This window comes from Lepus europaeus, chromosome 5, assembly GCF_033115175.1.
Source record: "Lepus europaeus isolate LE1 chromosome 5, mLepTim1.pri, whole genome shotgun sequence".
In the NCBI taxonomy this organism is placed as follows: Eukaryota; Metazoa; Chordata; class Mammalia; order Lagomorpha; family Leporidae; genus Lepus; species Lepus europaeus.
In genome coordinates, this window is record NC_084831.1 from 117,870,656 (window position 1) to 117,886,959 (window position 16,304).

Here is a 16,304-nt window from a genome sequence, read left to right on the forward strand (position 1 = left end):
GGGGGGTTTCTTCCTGCATTGGGGGAGAGGCGGTGGCAGCAGTGTCCTTTCTTCCCAGGTGGCAGGAGGGAGGCTCTCAGGGGACACAGCTCCCTCAGGGTCACAGAGGGACTTCACGGTGTGCAGGACCCCGCGTCTCTGCTGATCTTTCTCCCTCATCCTTGCCCTCCTCCGCCTGCTATGCAGGGAGACTCCCAGTTAGGAATGTGGCAGAGATTGTTGGTGGGAAAAAGATAATGCCTATTACAGAAGGATGCTCTCAACAAACCAGCTGTGTGTACACCACCTTCGGTGTTGGAGGATCTGAGTGGGACTAGTCCTGAGGCCCTGCCACAGCCAGGGGGCAGCCAGGGGGATGCCAGGGGTCTGAAACGCTCTGAGCAGAAGCGGCGCTTCCTGACCATTTCTGTTAGGGGGGTGACGTGTGCTGCGAGCTGCAGGCCCGGGCACAGGACACTCTTCTTTAAGCGTTCTGATGCAGAAATCTAAGTCTTCTGCCACGTGAAGAACACGAAAGAGCAGTGCGGTCAGCACCGGGTACCCGTGAGCCAGCACCGGCAGTGCTCGTGGTTCCTTTCTCACTCGGGTGCTGTTTTTCCCCTGGAGGTTTGAAAAAATGGCTTCCAGATGCGTCTTTTCACAGGGCATTCCTTTTTTTTTTTAAAGATTTTTGTTTTCTTTATTTGAAGGTAGAGTAATAGAGATACCTTCCATCCACTGGTTTATTCCCTGAATGGCTGCAATGGCTGACTCCCATCTGAGTCTCCCATGTGTGGGTGACAGGGTCCCATCTTCTGCTTTCCCTGGCACATTAGCAGGGAGCTGGATTGGAAGTGGAGCAGCCAGGGCTCCAACCTGTTCTCCGATAGGGATGCCTGCATTGCAAGCAGCAGCCTAACTTGCTGAACCATGGCACCAGCCCCCACGAGGCATTCTTGAGGGAGAAAATGGTTGAGCATTCTTTCTGAGGATAATGGAGATTTTAAAAAATTGTTTTTTTGTTTTGTTTTTAGCTATCATTTATTAAATGCCTAATTATGTACAGAGTACCATGCTCAATGTATTTAACGCTCACAAGTAACACTGGAGTAGAGGTGTTAACTGTTATTCCCCATTTTACAGAAGGAAAGTGGGCCCCTGCAATGAAGTGATTTGCCTGAGTTCAAGTAACTTGCCCAGAGCTGCATGGTTAGGCAGTGACGGGGTCAGGATTCAAGCCCTGGGTGGTCTGGACCCAGTCGCTTCCCCATTGCTCTGTGTGTTGCTCTCTGACCCAAGTTCTGCTGCTTACTCAACCCCAGGGGAGTTCCCCACTGTTCTCTCATCCACCCCTGTCATACACAGCAAAGCACAGCAGTCAGGGAGTTCTTTTGGTGATAGTGCCAATAGCAGACTAATCAGTGTTCACATTTATCACCGATAATAGGATAGAGACTTCCAAAAAGGCAAAGTGGGGGAGAGGACTTTTAGCCTAGTGGTTGAGACAGCAGTGAAGAAGCTGGAGTCCCGGGGCAGGTGTTTGGCTCAGCAGTCACCTGTATTAAATATCAGAGTGCCTGGGGTCCAGTCCCCACTGCGCTTCCAACCTGCTTCCTGGTAACGCGCACCCTGGGAGACAGTCGGTGCTGACTTCAGTACTTGAGTCCCTGCACCTCTGTGGGAGACGGAGTCCCCAGCTCCTGGCTTCAGCCTGACTCAGCCCCGGCTATTATGGGCATTTGGGAAGTAAACCAGCAGATGGGAGATATTGGTCTCTGTTTCTCACTTGCTGTATCTCTCTGTCTTTCAGATAAATTAAAAAATTAAAAAGGAAAAAAAAAAGATACCTGAATCCTACATCAGTACCTGGGTCCACTTCCCAGCTCCAACTCCTAATTCCAACTTCCTGCAGACCCTGGGAGGCAGCGGTTGGGTTCCTGCCACCCCCTCTGGGAGACCTGGGTTGTCTGCCTGGCTCCAGGCTTTAGCCCAGCACAGCCCTGGCTGTTGCCATTTAGGGAGGAAGCGAACCAGCAGATGGGAGATGTTTTTCTCTGTGTCTTTCTGCCTCAAATAAAATCCTTTTTAAAAGGGGAGGGGGGGTGGGGAGTGCTGTGGCATAACGAGTAAAGCCTCTGCCTACAGTGCTGGCATTCCACATGGGCCCAGGTTCGAGTCCCAGATGTTCCACTTCAGATCCAGCTCTCTGCTGTGGCCTGGGAAAGCAGTGGAAGATGGCCGAAGTCCTTGGGCCCCTGCACCAGTGTGGGAGACCCGGAAGAAGCTCCTGGCTTCGGATGGGCACAGCTCTGTCCATTGCAGCCATTTGGGGAGTGAAGCAGCGGAGGGTAAAGTGAGAGAAGAAAATGCTGTGACTGAAGAATTGTCCTCTAAATTGACAGTTGACCCTGTCCCATGTTCTTGCTACCCTGTTAGATTTTTCGTCTTCATAGTTGCTATTACTTTACCTTAGCAGAAATGCAAATCAAGGCAAGGAGCAGTATTACAATGTCCCCCCTCTGCCGCCGCTGAGCCCTCAAGTCTTCTCACTCACTCGGCCAGCGGTCGAGAGTGCCAGTCACTGGTAGCTGAGCCACAGGTCGCCGTGTGTCCCTTTTGTGCCTGTGCCCTTCCTCCTCTCGCGGGCAGGCAGGAGGCAGCGTGCCCTGTGTGTTCTTGGTTCCCTGTCCATCTAGTTGAAACCAGCTGCAGTGACGTGCTGTTGTCCTCTCCCCAGGGCTCTGCGCCCGGCGCCCGCATGCCCTAGTCTGTGTGAACCATAGCTGGGGGTGTGGCAGCCTGAGGCTGGCTGCTTATTCCCTGGTCTGTGCCTGAGAGGAAGCCGGCTCCGAGTCCACGGATCTGCATCCCCAGCCCCCCCCAACCGTCCTTTCCCTGTTTCTCCTCTACTCTCCTCCCCTTCATCTTCTTTCACTCCGTCCCCTCTCAGCTCAAAAGTACCAACCTGAACGAAAGAGAGGCCAGTGTTTAGTGTGGAGGAGGACGGTCAGAGAGCTGGCTGCGTGGGCCTCAGTGGTGTGGGGACGTAGGATGGCACTTGCCTCTCTCGTACCTGGGACAGTCAGGTGTGCCTCCTCGTGTTGCTCCGGGTGCTTTTAAGGAGAGAGAGAAATGCGCTGGAGACCCTGGAGACCCCCGGGACAGCGGGGCTGCTGTGGGGACTAGCTGGTGACGGTGAAAGGGGCAGAGGCCTGGAAATGAAGTGAGGCTGTGGTCCAGGCTGCGCCCCTTATTAACTGTGATCACGAGTAGTCTCGCCTTCCTCTAGTTTCTGTAAAATGATTAGTTTTTAAAGTCTCTTTCAGCTTTAGCATTTTATCAGCGTGAGATTTTGACAGCTTGCCCATCATCACCGAGATCAATCTCTATAACTTTGGGTTAGAGAAATGAAAAAGGTAGATGAGATTCCCACTCCTCGGGTCCGGTGACACTAGACCAGATTAGGGTTTCCTCCTAGCCCTCTGAGTCTTGGTTGTTGTCTCTTTTGTGTATTTAAAATACTTTTAGTCTGTTCATTTTATTTGATAGACAGCGCTTCCCTCCACTGGTCCACTCTCCAAAGGCTTGAAAAGCCAGGAGCTGGGAACTTAACCCAGGTCTCTCAGTGGGCGGCAGGGAACAGTCACTGGAGCCATCACTGCTGCCTGCACAGGGTCTGCATTAGGACGCTGGGGTCAGGAGAGGAGCCAGTTATCAAATCCAGGCGCTCAGATGCCTGGATATCCCAACCGGTGTCTCAGCCGCTAGGCCAAATGCCTGCCCTGGCATCTTTTTTTAAGTGGACAAAGAGGATCTGAAGTATGAAGGTGCAAGTTGGAAGTGGAAGGAAAACATTGCGTAGAGTCCTGTTCCAACTTAGGGATGGGTGTGAGACTGTGGGAGCATTCTCTTTGTACCTTCTCCTGTACCACCTCAACCACTTAAAAAAAAAAAAAAAAGAAAAAGATGTATCTATTTATCTGAAAAGCAGAGGGACAAAGAGGATCTTCATATGCTGGTTCACTTCCCAAATGGCCACGATGGCTGGGGCTGGGCCAGGCTGGAGCCAGGAGCTTCATCCAGTTTCCCACATGGGTGGCGGGAGCCCAGGGACTTGGGCCGTGTGTTGCCACCTTCTCAGGCACATCAGCAGGGAGCTGGATTGGAAGCAGAGCAGCTGAAACTGAAACTGGCGCTCTGACATGGGAGCCAGCCCCGCAGGCAGCAGCGTACCCTGCTGAGCCACGGTGCCCGCTCCCCTCAGCCGCTCTTCGTCATGGTCCAGGTCCACAGTGACAGTCTCCCCTTCATTCCTAGTACCTCAACATGCTAAGGACTTGTGAGGGCTACAATGAGATCATCTTCCCCCACTGTGCCTGCGACTCGAGGAGGAAGGGGCACGTCATCACAGCCATCAGCATCACGCACTTTAAGCTGCACGCCTGCACCGAGGAGGGGCAGCTGGAGGTAAGAGTCCACGTGGGGCAGCTTGACGTCCTCAGCCTTACAGGCTGCTTCCGGAACGTTCCTTCCTCTGCCCGAGCCTTCCCGTGAAATGCTGCAGATGCCTGCATCTGTTTCTCTTGTGTGCCCAGCTCCCTGGGCCGTAGACCTCACTGTCCTGTTGGCTCTCCAGAACCAGGTCATAGCATTCGAATGGGATGAGATGCAGCGGTGGGATACGGATGAAGAAGGAATGGCCTTCTGCTTCGAATATGCACGAGGAGAGAAGAAACCCCGATGGGTTAAGATCTTCACGCCATATGTGAGTGGGGGATGGGAAACACACTTGGGGGAAGTGAAGACAGAGTTAGCAGTTGTCTGGACTCTGCCTGTGGCCAGCAGTCCCTGGTTCAACCTGTATTTCCTGGAGGCCCCACTAGGACTGTCAGTGTCACATCCCGCGAGGCTCACGGTTACCACTAGGAGGAGCCAGAGAATAGTAAATGAAGCCCGGCTGCCTTTCGTGGTCTCCAGACAGTTGGGGAGATGGGGTCCTGGGGGCAGGAGTCCAAGGGCGCGGCCCCGTGGTGCCTGGTCTTGAGAAGTCAGTGAGTGGGGCTGCCTGTTCTTGTTTTCCAGTTCAATTACATGCATGAGTGCTTTGAGAGGGTGTTCTGCGAGCTCAAGTGGAGGAAGGAGGTAATTCTGAGAAATCCTTCTCTACTTTCACATTTTCTACAATTTGTTTAAAATGTGTAGGCTGTGGCCAAATACCTGGGACCCTTACCTCCATCTCTGTCTTTCCAGGACTATTAGTTAGAGACTGGTTCCCCCATGAGCCAGGACATGGTTCCAGGGAGGCTGGGCTCTGGACGGTGAAGGGGCCGTGAGCCCGGCTTCCTGCCTCGCCCATTGGCTGCAGGCTCCTCCGTCTCTCGTGCACCATGGACCCTGCTCTGTCTGTCTTGATGATCAGATCGCCTCCCCGGGGGGCAGCTGTCCTGCAGCTGATAGGGGCTCCGTAGGCTAACCCAGAAGGTGGACATGGGGGAGAGTTGTCGCTGCTGCTTTATTGCTGTCTGTGTGGGCCCACACTGGAACAGAATCTGGAAGATTCTGGGTACTTAGCTACCTACTCTCCGAGGAAATCTTTTAGAGGATCAGGAGGCAAAGTCAGGAACATAAAAATTTATATCGTAACCGAGTACGAAGAACACTGGCCTGTGGGAATTATATCTGGGTTTCCTCTCTGTAACGGTGGGCAGGTTGGCTTCCCGGGGTCTCAGTTTTCTCGTCTACAAAGCAGAAAGCCCATACCAAGCGATTGATGTCCAGGGTCCCTTCCAGCTCTGGGCTGTGACCCCAGGTGGGAAGTTCCCCAGGGGCAAGAGGCCAGCCAGATCCCGTCACCCAGCCATGCCCTTTGCGTTTCTTTGAGGAGTTGTCCTCAGACGGGAGGAGATGTGGCTTCCCAGTAACTTTCTTCTTTTTTCCTTTCAGAACATTTTCCAGATGGCGAGGTCACAGCAGAGGGATGTGGCCACCTAGCCTCTCCTTATCCCCTCCCCTTCCCTTCGCTCTTACCCCACCATCTCCCAAGGCAGACAGAGTAACCATTAACACAAAAGAAGAGAAATAGGAAAGAAGTCATTACGTTGCAAAGCCCTCCACTAAATATCATTAATACCCCCCCTCCCGAATCTCCGTCTTTGGAAGTGAGCTGGTAGAGAGCAGCAGGTTGGTCAGTACCAGGAGTCCACTGAGTGCAGACAGGAAAGGCAAGAAGCCCAGCCGACTCGCCACAGGTGCCCTTCCTTCCACCTGGGCTCACACCGACAGCCTCTCCTTGTACTATATTTTTAAAACTGGAACTATGAACTTCATCCATTTGCACTGTTCAGACATATATATGTATGTATGTAAAAATTATATATACATAAATTAGCTGCACGTATATACATATATATATTTCTTTTTAAATTTCATATTGATGGCAGTACCTTTTTTAGCTTGTGTTTTTACACACCTCTCACTAGGATTCATGACCTCTCTCTCTCTCTTGCTCTCTCTTTATTTTGAAACAAACTTTAAAAAGAAAAAAAAAATTTACAGGGAAAAATACCTCTCCTCACGAAGGACTCGAATCGTTTACAACCTACCGGGGTCTCCCCGCCGTTCTCTGCACCGAGCGCACGCAGATTCTGGCCCTTGGGTTGCCGCCGAGTCTGAGGAGCAAGGGGTGCTGGGGAGGAGAGAGGTGCCTCTCGGGCAGCTGGGCCTCAGGTGGCAGGGAGGCTGTGCACGCTCGTCATCTCCAGATCCCTCGGCCGCTTCCTGGGCCACCTCTCTCCCGCCTCGGGGCTCTCCAGCAGCCTCTCAGAGGCCCCTGGGCCGCCCCTTAGCCGGCCCAGCCTGGAGTGGAGGCGTGCTCAGGAGGCCAGTGCCTCGGCCCGGAGGCGATTTCCCACTCCCCTGCCTTTTCTGCGGCAGGGGTGCTGTTAGGGCCCGGAGTTGCCGCTGATACCTTGGGCACAAAGGTTGGACTTACACAGGGTAAAGGAAGGCAGGCCCATGTACAGAAGGTTTTACTTAGCCCATTCCTGACCAGTAACCACCTGTAACTATTCCATTTTTGTGACTTCCAGAGACAGCAGTGTTGAGGAGGGATCTGATAATATCTTCAAGGCCTTAGGAAACTTGGAGTGAGTCCATGTTCTGTGCCAAACAAACCGTAGCCCCATCCAAGGCAGCGGAGGACCCAGGAGGGAACAGTGGGAACATGGTTGATGTAGGGCGGTCTCCAACTTTTAACTACAAGGAGACTGAAGGAAAACCTTCAGGGCCCTCAGAGAGCTTCTCCCTTCTCATCTGACCTTGCAGCCCGGCCTCTGAGCCCTGAGAAGCAGAGGCCGCCGCCCGCTGGGCGAGGGCAGCACCCCGCCCCTGAGTACTGCGGGCTGCACAGGGAGCACTAAGCCAGGCTCGGGTGCAGCTGAAACACACCTTTGGCCCTTGGCCTTTCCCCTTCTCTGCCTTCTATAAAGAATCCTCACCCGACCCGGGCGGCATCTTTTGCCTTGTGTAACTGGAGGGCAGTCGTGGTTGTAGTCCACTCTGTAGAGCAGCGCTGGGGTGGGGGTGGGGGTGGGGGTTGAAGTTTGCATTTTGTGACCTGCTTGTGCACATCGTCATGAGGCCAGGTTTCTGTCGCCTGCACTGGCCCCAGGGAAGCTCAGGCTCACGGGGAACATCCTCCCCCGCTCCCCTTCTGCAGAGAGCGAGGCATCAGAGTGCTGAGTGTTAAGAGTTGCCATGAGACTATTTGAAGACTTCGACACAGAATCAATTCTTTCTTTTGGCTTAAATGAATTTAATAATGAGCCAACGGACCCTGAAAAGAAGATTATATTGATTTCCCACTCCGAGATGCTAAAGAGGCTTTGGGCACCAGCTCTGTGGAAACCGTAAAGTCGCAGCAGTTAAGCCCCCGACTCCTCGTTGGCGGGAGAGGATCGAACAAACCTGAGTCCACGTGACTGCCGGATGCTGGCCTCGGGGCGGGGCGGGGTGGGGGGCGCAGGTAGCTGGCCTTTTGGCAGATTCTGTTTAGGAACAGCAGGTACCTGAGGCTGTCCCACCTACAAAGCTCCCAGCTGCAGTAAGGAAGTGGGAAGCAGGGGGCCCCTAAGGGGCGGCCCCTTCTCTTCTACCCGCAACAAGCATCCCAGGGGTCTTCGCAGCTGTGGCCATCCGTGGGGTGCAGCCCCCTTTGCATGAAGCAGTGCTCCGTGTGGTTCACCCCTCCAGCACCCCCCCTCCCCCCCCCCCCCCCCCCCGTCCTCTGATCCCTGCTACCTTCTTTAGTCCTGGCTTCTGCCCAGGGAGGCTTCTACCCGGTCTCCTTGTGCAGTTTGTCCCCGGGAAGGGGGACTGCCCCTGCCCGCGGCTTCTCCCCAGCAGAGCCAGCAGGATCTCCCTGGTCCCTCCACACCGGTCTGAGTCTCTGAGTCTCTGCCGTAAAAGCCCAGAGATTTTCACAGATCAGGAGAAAACACAGCCCCGAGCAAGCTGCCCCTGCAGAGCAGTCCCCCGGTGATGCTCTGGCCCCCTGCTCTTTACAGTTTGATTCCAACTCCATTCTTCTGCCCTCCCCCTGCCCCAGGCCCAGGCTCAGCCCAGATCCAGATCTGTGCGTGCTCAGGGCAGCTTCCAGGCCTGAACAGAGCTCTCAGGGAGGAATTGGATTATCCCAGCAGCCTCACACCTGGCCCGTTCTCCCCAGGCCAGCAGCTCCAGCTTCTGCCCTCTCGCAGCTGCACCCCCAGTGCCTGGAGCAGCACCGTAGGGCTGTCTCGCTGTGGGCCTGGCTCCGAGGAGGCAGTTGTGCGGGGGACCGCCTGCCGGGTGGCCTCCGGTCTCCGGGTGTGGATGCCCCCCCGCCCGCCCGCCTGCTCCCCACCATGCTCCCGGGCTGCATTCAGCAGCAGGTAGCGTGGGGGCTGTCGGGAGCCCTGCGTGTGTAGCTCCTTTACCAGCTTCCTTGGGTCACGTTAGCCTCCCTCTGGAGGAGAGAGAACAGAGGCAGCTGCCTGTCTTCCAGTCCTGCCCCCCAGCCCCGCCTCCCTCCTCGTGGCCTACCCCTGCGCACATCACAGCAGGCCTCATTCACGCAGCGCAGCTTCTGCTCCCTGCTCAGAGCAGGCGAGGGCGTGGGGAGGGACAGGAGCTGGGGGGGTGGGGGTGGGTAGTGAGGGGTGAGGGTCTTGGCCAACTGCTAAACTTGGACACCAATTTTACATCATGCCCCTCTTCTACGCCAGTGAGCTGGGCTTCGGTTTTTCCCAGGCCATCCACACTTTTAATTTATTTGAGAGAACTCTAATTGTATTTTCACTGCAGTATCTTGTATTTTTTATTTGTGATTTAAGAAATGTGAAGAGAAAATACACAGACACATAATGGCTAACAGTGTTTCTTTCATTCCTTGTTCTAGAGCTAACCACTCTAAAATTGTTTGGTAATGTCACTTAGTGTAATTAATTGTAACATATTCTTTTAAATAAATTGATTTATTGATGAAACAATCCTTTGGTCTCCTAGACTACAAATCCTTTGGGCTGTGTGGGAAGGCATGGCGAGGGACCTGTGAGACCAGAGTTACAGTGGTCAGTCTGGAAACTGCAGGGGCGTCTTCCCCGGGCGAGACGGGGGTGGCGGACACCGGTGGAAGGCGAAGCCAGGGAGGTCCTGGTCTCTGCCTCATGGAAGACATCTCCTGCTTCCTGAGATCTTAGAGTCCACCAGCCCCCACAAAACCCTGCTAACAACTCCCAGACCCCTCTCCTGGCCTTCTGCAGAGAGAGCCCTGCTGAGCACGTGGGACAGCGCTTAGCCCCGGTCACTCACACACTGCCGCCCATTTCCCCGGGCTGTGAACCGAAAGGCGGGTGCTCCCGCAGGAGCGCACAGCCCAGCGCCGGGAGCCATGGGTGCTCGCGCTCACTCCTCTGTCCCCAGCCCAGAGGGCAAGGGCGGCCCTGCGTGGCCTTTCGTGGCCTTGCTTCTCACACACACACATAGACACCCCCATGCGAGTGCTGGGGACTGAGTCCCTGCTCCCAAGAGCAGCTGCTCTCCTCTGGAAAGCTCACTGTTTGTGGCAGGACACTTCTTAGTTTTATAATAAAAACTCTCCATTTTAAAAGGTCTTTTTATACCCTCCGACCACCTACTGTTCTTTATCTGGAACAGTTTGCCATTTTGTATAGCAGGTTGGGGGAGATATTGTTCAAAAATACAAGTGCTGACTAGTTGGAATCTGATGAATATTACTGTGCCAATGGGAAGACAGTTTTCTTCGTTAACAAGAAAAGAATCCATCGAGAAGTAGAAAGCGGAATTCCAGAACTGGACTTCCAGAGCCAAGTGGACAGACTTGTGTTACTGTCTGCCCAGTGTGCGACGCCGTGTTGGGTCCCGCAGCAGACAGAGACACAGAGGGGCCCTGTGCTGGCGTCCAGCCTCACAGGGACAAAGCATTCCCGATGGCCAGGCCACGCAGCTGGCCGAGGCTTCCATGCCCTCAGGGCTGCAAAGGAGGGAGAAGTGTGGATGGCGCAATTAAGAAAATCTTCATGAAGAAAATGATGTGTAGGGGGAATTATTAGCATGGACAAGATTTCAACAGGACATTCAGCAAACGTTTATGGAGACAGGCCCTGTAGTAATTGGGGATGAAAAGACATGAGAAGAGACAACTTGTCCAGAGAACAATGAGTAGTCCTGTTTCAGTAGAACTCAGAGTGTGTATAGGAATGAAATAGAAAGAAAGGCTCCAGCGGTTGGCACTTTGGTGTACTAAGCTAAGCCTCTGCCTGTGGTGCTGGCACCCCATATGGGTGCTGGTTCAAGTCCCGGCTGTTCCACTTCTGATCCAGCTCTCTGCTGTAGCCTGGGAAAGCAGTAGAAGATGGCCCAAGTCCTTAGGCCCCTGCACCCACATAGGAGACCTGGAAGAAGCTCCAGGCTACTGGCTTTGGATCAGCACAGCTCCCACCGTTGCAGCCAATTGGGGAGTGAACCAGTGGATGGAAGATCTGCCTCTGTAACTCCGCCTTTCAAATAAATAAATAAATCTTAAGAAAAAAGGCTTCGAAGAGCTTTGAATGCCAGGCTTAAGGTGCTTTGCTGGACATTAAAAAAAAAAAAAAAAGGATGGGCAATAGGACGCCTTCATCCTATGCTGGAGTGCCTGGGTTCAAGTCCTGGCTCTGCTTTCCATGCCAGCTTCCTGATAACGGGCACCCTGGGAAGCAGCAGGTGACTCAGGTACTTGGGACCCTGCCACCCATGTGGGAGACCTAGATAGAGTTCCTGGCTCCTGGCTTAGCCTGGCCCAGCCCGGGATGTTGTAGGCATTTGGGGAGTGAACCAGCAGATGGAAGATCGATCCATCTATCTTGTCATTTTTCACCAGCTGCAGTTTAGAAAGTCTGATGTTTCAGGATACAGTGTAGACAGAAGAATAAATCGGGGCACTGCCATGATTATCCAGTTAATAAGAGGAAGCAGTGAGAATTGAAAAGAGGGAAATGGGGCCAGCACTGTGGCATAGTGAGTGAAGCCGCCACCTGCAGTGCCAGCATCTCATATGGACGCTGGTTTCGAGTCCTGGCTGCTCCACTTCCAATCCAGCTCTCTGCTATGGCCTGGGAAAGTCCTTGGGCCCCTGCACCTGCATGGGAAGACCTGGAGGAAGCTCCTGGCTCCTGTCTTCAGATGGGCACATCTCCAGTCGTTGCAATCATCTGGGGAGTGAACCAGAGGATGGAAGACCTCTCTTTCTCTTTCTCTTTCTCTCTCTTTGCCTCTCTACCTCTCCTCTCTCTATGTAACTCTGACTTTCAAATAAATTAAATCTGGGGCCAGCCCTGTGGCGTAGCGGGTTAACGCCCTGGCCTAAAGCACCGACATCCCACATGGGCGCCGGTTTGAGTCCCAGCTGCTCCACTTCCAATCCAGCTCTCTGCTATGGCCTGGGAAAGCAATAAGAAGATGGCCCAAGTCCTTGGGCCCCTGCACCCACATGGGAGACCTGGAAGAGGCTCCTGGCTCCTGGCTTCGGATCAGCACAGCTCTGGCCGCTGCGGCCAATTGGGGAGTGAACTAGCAGATGGAAGACCTCTCTCTCCTCTTTCTGTGTAACTCTGACTTTCAAATAAATAAATAAATCTTAAATAAATAAATAAATCTTTAAAAGAGAGAAATGAATATGAGAAAGATTGTGGAAATAAAATCATCACTTAATAACATTGCACTTAGGTGAGTAGAGTAAAAGACTCCCAAGCGTTTAGCCTGTGTGACTGGAAGAGGGAAACACTTGACAGTTTCGAGTGGGAGGAGAAAGTTTCCGTTGGGAGAGGCAGCATAGCTGTCGAGGGTGGCGGGAGGCAGTGCTCAGCGAACCCTGTGAGCACCTTCCGAGAGGCACCCCTGCAGCTTAGGGGAGTGGAGCACGGAGGCAGGCGGGGAGGGCGGTGCAGACGCACCTCGGGGCTACCGCAGGGGGACTCCGGGGAGCCTCTGAGACCGCAGGGGAAGGGTGAGCAGGCCCAGAGGAGGTGATGCCAGCGTTGTGTTCAGGAGGAACCCAGGTGAGAAGTGCACACTGGGAGGAAAGAGGATGCGTTGGAGGGGAGTACCAGGACGCTGCCCCCTGGGCAGAACTGACCAAAGCAGGAGCCGGCTCGCGGCTGGCGGGGGCTCGGCCGTGAGAGGCTCTGACGTTTCAGTAGAGAAGTAAAGGCCAAGGGAGAGCCTGGAGAGCATGGAGCCGCTGGCCCACAGAGTCCCGCCTACAGCAAGTGGAGACACCTGTGTTACGCTTACACGTGCCAAGGCTCCTTTAGCCTGCTATGTTCTCCTTACCTGGGTCTCCCTGACTAGGAAAGGTTTTGTTCCTACGATGGAAAGGCTTCCCCAGTCCCTGATATCAACGCATCAGCCTCACTCTTCTGCCACCAGAAGCTTGATTTCTCCTCTTCCCGTTGCGCTGCGTTAACTCCGAGCGTCAGTAGCAGGACTCACTGATTTCAGAGGAAACAGACACAGTCTGTCCCGCTGTCAGCGAGGAGGGGAGGATGCCACTCCGAGACGGACCGGGGCAGCAGGGGCTTCTCCGCCTGTGCCTGCCCAGCCCACCTAGGCACACCCGGGAGAGGGCCCCAGAACATTCTCTCACCCTCGGAGGTGCTTTCTCGTCCAAGCCCATCTCCCATCTTTCCATCCTGACTCAGAAACTGTTCTGATGTTGCAATGATCCACGGGAAAATTCACAGACGCTGAGGACCAACTCCTGTTGTCTCTCTTCTGACACACCCCTCTCTCCCGCAAACGCCTGCACGGTTTCATGGAGACTTCAAGGGCTGTCCACTTGGCTGAGAATCCCGACTCTTGTGAGCAAGGTGCCACTCTTGGGCTCTGCCAGCCCAAGAGGCATTACCCCCAGGAACAACGCCACAGGTCTGTCTCCCCAGCCTTCCCCATGGTGCGTCTCTTTGGACCGTTCTGACATTGAGGCAATTTAAGAGAAGGCGGAGTGGGGGGGCGGGAGCACAGTTGGGGGGTGAGCTGACACCAGATGGAAAGATGAACAAGCTTGGGGGCTGGCGCTGTGGCATAACGGGTTAAGCTGCCACCTGCAATGCCGGCATCCCATATGGGTACTGGTTCGAATCCCAGCTGCTCCACTTCTAATCCAGTTTTCTGATAATGTGCCTGGGAAGGCAGCAGAGGATGGCCCAAGTGCTTGGGTCCCTACACCCACATGGGAGACACAGATGAAGCTCCTGGCTTTGGCCTGATCCAGCCCTGGCTGTTGCAGCTATTTGGGGTGTGAACCGGCAGATGAAAAGTCTCTATCTCTCCTTCTCTCTCTCTCTAATTTTGCCTTCGAAGTAAATAAAATAAATCTTTGGGGGGGAAAAAAAAGAAAAACTGAGCCAGCTTACAAGCAGGGATGCAATGAGGGTGGGATCGCAGATAGATGCCTGGAAGCAGGCGGCCCCTGAGCTGTGAAGCCCCCAACTACACCTGGATGAGCCTTCTAAGCCCAGCCTTAAGCCGTTCACAGAGGAAACCTTGGGAATTAGAGGGACACAAGGCTCAGACAGCGCACCTGTTACCTGAGGGCGGCCCCTGACAGAGCCTGCTAGATGCTGCCTGGGGTCTTTGCCTCGGGTCAAAGGATAGGGCCAGCCTCTCCAGCCATCCCTCACCAGCTTTGTGATGCAGGGTGCGTTGATTAGCCATGCCTGTCTGTACAGTTCTATCCTGTGTTACGGGGCTGTTGGGAGGTTGAATGAGGACATGCACGCTGGAGCCTGGAACAGAATCACAACCCGAGCAGCAGTTCATGAGTGGTGGTGTTGCAGCCAGCTCCCAGTAGCCCCAGCAGCCTAGGCACAGGAATGGAGGTCCGGCCTGTGAGACAAGTCCTCCACCTTCAGAGGGGCAGCCCTGCTCACCTGCTATCTTCTCCAGCTGTGCCCAACCCTGCAGAACATTCTAGATCCAAACCCCAAGGGTGAGAGAACAAGATCACAAAGTTCTGAGCAAACACAAGGTCTGGACACTGCTCCTAAACAAGGGCTGCGTGGGGGGGAGGGTCGATGCAGCGGCTGAGACGCCGCAGGGATGCCCACGTCCCTTCCTGGAGTACCTGGGATTGAGTCTCAGCTCCGCTCCCGATCCTGGCTTCCTGCCAATGTGCATCCCAGGAGGCAGATGATGCCTCAGGTACTTGGGTCCCTGCCACATGGAGACCTGGGTTGTGGACCCGGCACAGCCCTGGTATGGGCATTTGGGGAGCGAATCAGTGGATGGAAGATCTGTCTCTTTGCCTTTGAGATAGATGATGATAGATAAATAGACACATAGATGGACCATAGACGACACAGATGATACTTAGTTAGATGACAGATACATGGATAGGAAGAGAGATGATAAATCGATATACATGATAGATACATAGATGGCCGGCCAGCCAGCCAGGGCCAGGCCTCCCAGGAGCATTTTCTCTGCCAACCCTCATTCTCTGTTCCCCTCTGCTCCTCCCCAGGGTGAATCTCTCACTCTCCAAATTCCAAGACTCTTACGTGATGCTTTTAAAGTTTTTCTTTATTTAGACAGAAAAGACCAACTCTTTAAAAGTAAAATGCAATAAATAAATAAGTTAAGCATAGAGAATCGTCTGAAACTGACTCCCCAGTCTCCCCTTACCACTCCCACCCCCACCCCATGTTCTTTTCCCTTAAAACCTCTTCCTAAAGAAAATGATCAGGTAATAAACCCCTTTATCCCTCCCCACACCCCTCTCCCCAGTACCCAATTACCCCCCAGAGCAAAGGGAGAAACCAAGAGAGTGAGAAAAAACTCCAAGGGCAACGTGGTCTCAACTCCCAGAGAGAGAGAGAGAAAGAGAGAGAGAGAGAGAGAGAGAGGGCAGCGCCGCCCCCGCTGCCGGGCTGGGTGGCGCAGTGGTTATGTACAGGGAGGGGCCAGCAGAGACTGTAAACATTGTTAGGGCTTCGGGAAGGGTCCTTTCCTCATGACAGGAGGAGGGTCTCTGTGGCTAGCTGGCGGAGAGGCAGCCCTCAGGGCTCCCCACACCCTCCTTAGGGGGGCCCTTGGGGGAGGCAGTAGGTTTTAGGGCTGGGAGCCCAGGATTCAGGGATATCCTACCTCTAGCTGAGAGGGGCAGGGAGGGGAGCCAGCTTCCGGGGAACCCCTAGTTCAGGGAAGAAGCTGGGGCAGGGGTGGGCCCCGGAGTCCGTGGGAGGAGCCCCCTGCCCTCCCGGGCCTGCACAGCCAGCACAGGCCCCCTGGAGGGGAGGCAGTACAAACCCGGCCGGAAGCCCTCGGTCACAGGAGCCCTAGCAGAAGGCAGACAGCCCAGAACCTTCTAGCCTGTTCCTCGCTCCCTCGCAAAGGCCACGAAGGCACCCGGGAAGAAACAGGCTCCTGGAGCCGGGCAGCGCAGCCGCGGCCTTTCGGAGAGGCTCGGCGGTGGGAACGGCCCGCGTCCTGCGCCCCCGGCCCCGTCAAGGCCCAGGCCAGGTGTGCAGAGGGCCAGGGCCGGGCGGGGGAAGAGGGTACGAGGCGCTCTTTCCTCTGGCATCTCGGGACCTGTGAAGGAAGGAGACCGGTGAAGAATGGGGAGGCAGCAGCAGCTGCAGGCCGCGGGCTCTGCATGGAGAGGCGGCCGGGCGGGGGTCATCGTTTGGGACGGGCTGCCTGAGGAACCGAACCGGCTGGCCCTCCCCAGCCATGAGAGCAAGGGGCAGGCCCGAGGAGCCGGGGAGGGCCGGGGCGCACGATTCCAG

The 16,304-nt window shown here is 54.7% G+C and overlaps 1 protein-coding gene across 1 annotated transcript in view; it reads left to right on the forward strand.

The window, feature by feature from the left end:
* Positions 1 to 8,252, forward strand: part of SNX27 (sorting nexin 27) — an 85,310-nt gene extending 77,058 nt beyond the window's left edge. The window contains exons 9-12 of the mRNA XM_062192264.1: positions 4,297 to 4,446; positions 4,616 to 4,744; positions 5,062 to 5,121; positions 5,923 to 8,252. Coding sequence (XP_062048248.1) covers positions 4,297 to 4,446; positions 4,616 to 4,744; positions 5,062 to 5,121; positions 5,923 to 5,970 — 387 coding nt within the window. The 3' untranslated portion in view covers positions 5,971 to 8,252. The remainder of the gene's footprint in view (positions 1 to 4,296; positions 4,447 to 4,615; positions 4,745 to 5,061; positions 5,122 to 5,922) is intronic.
* Positions 8,253 to 16,304: the final 8,052 nt, after the last annotated feature.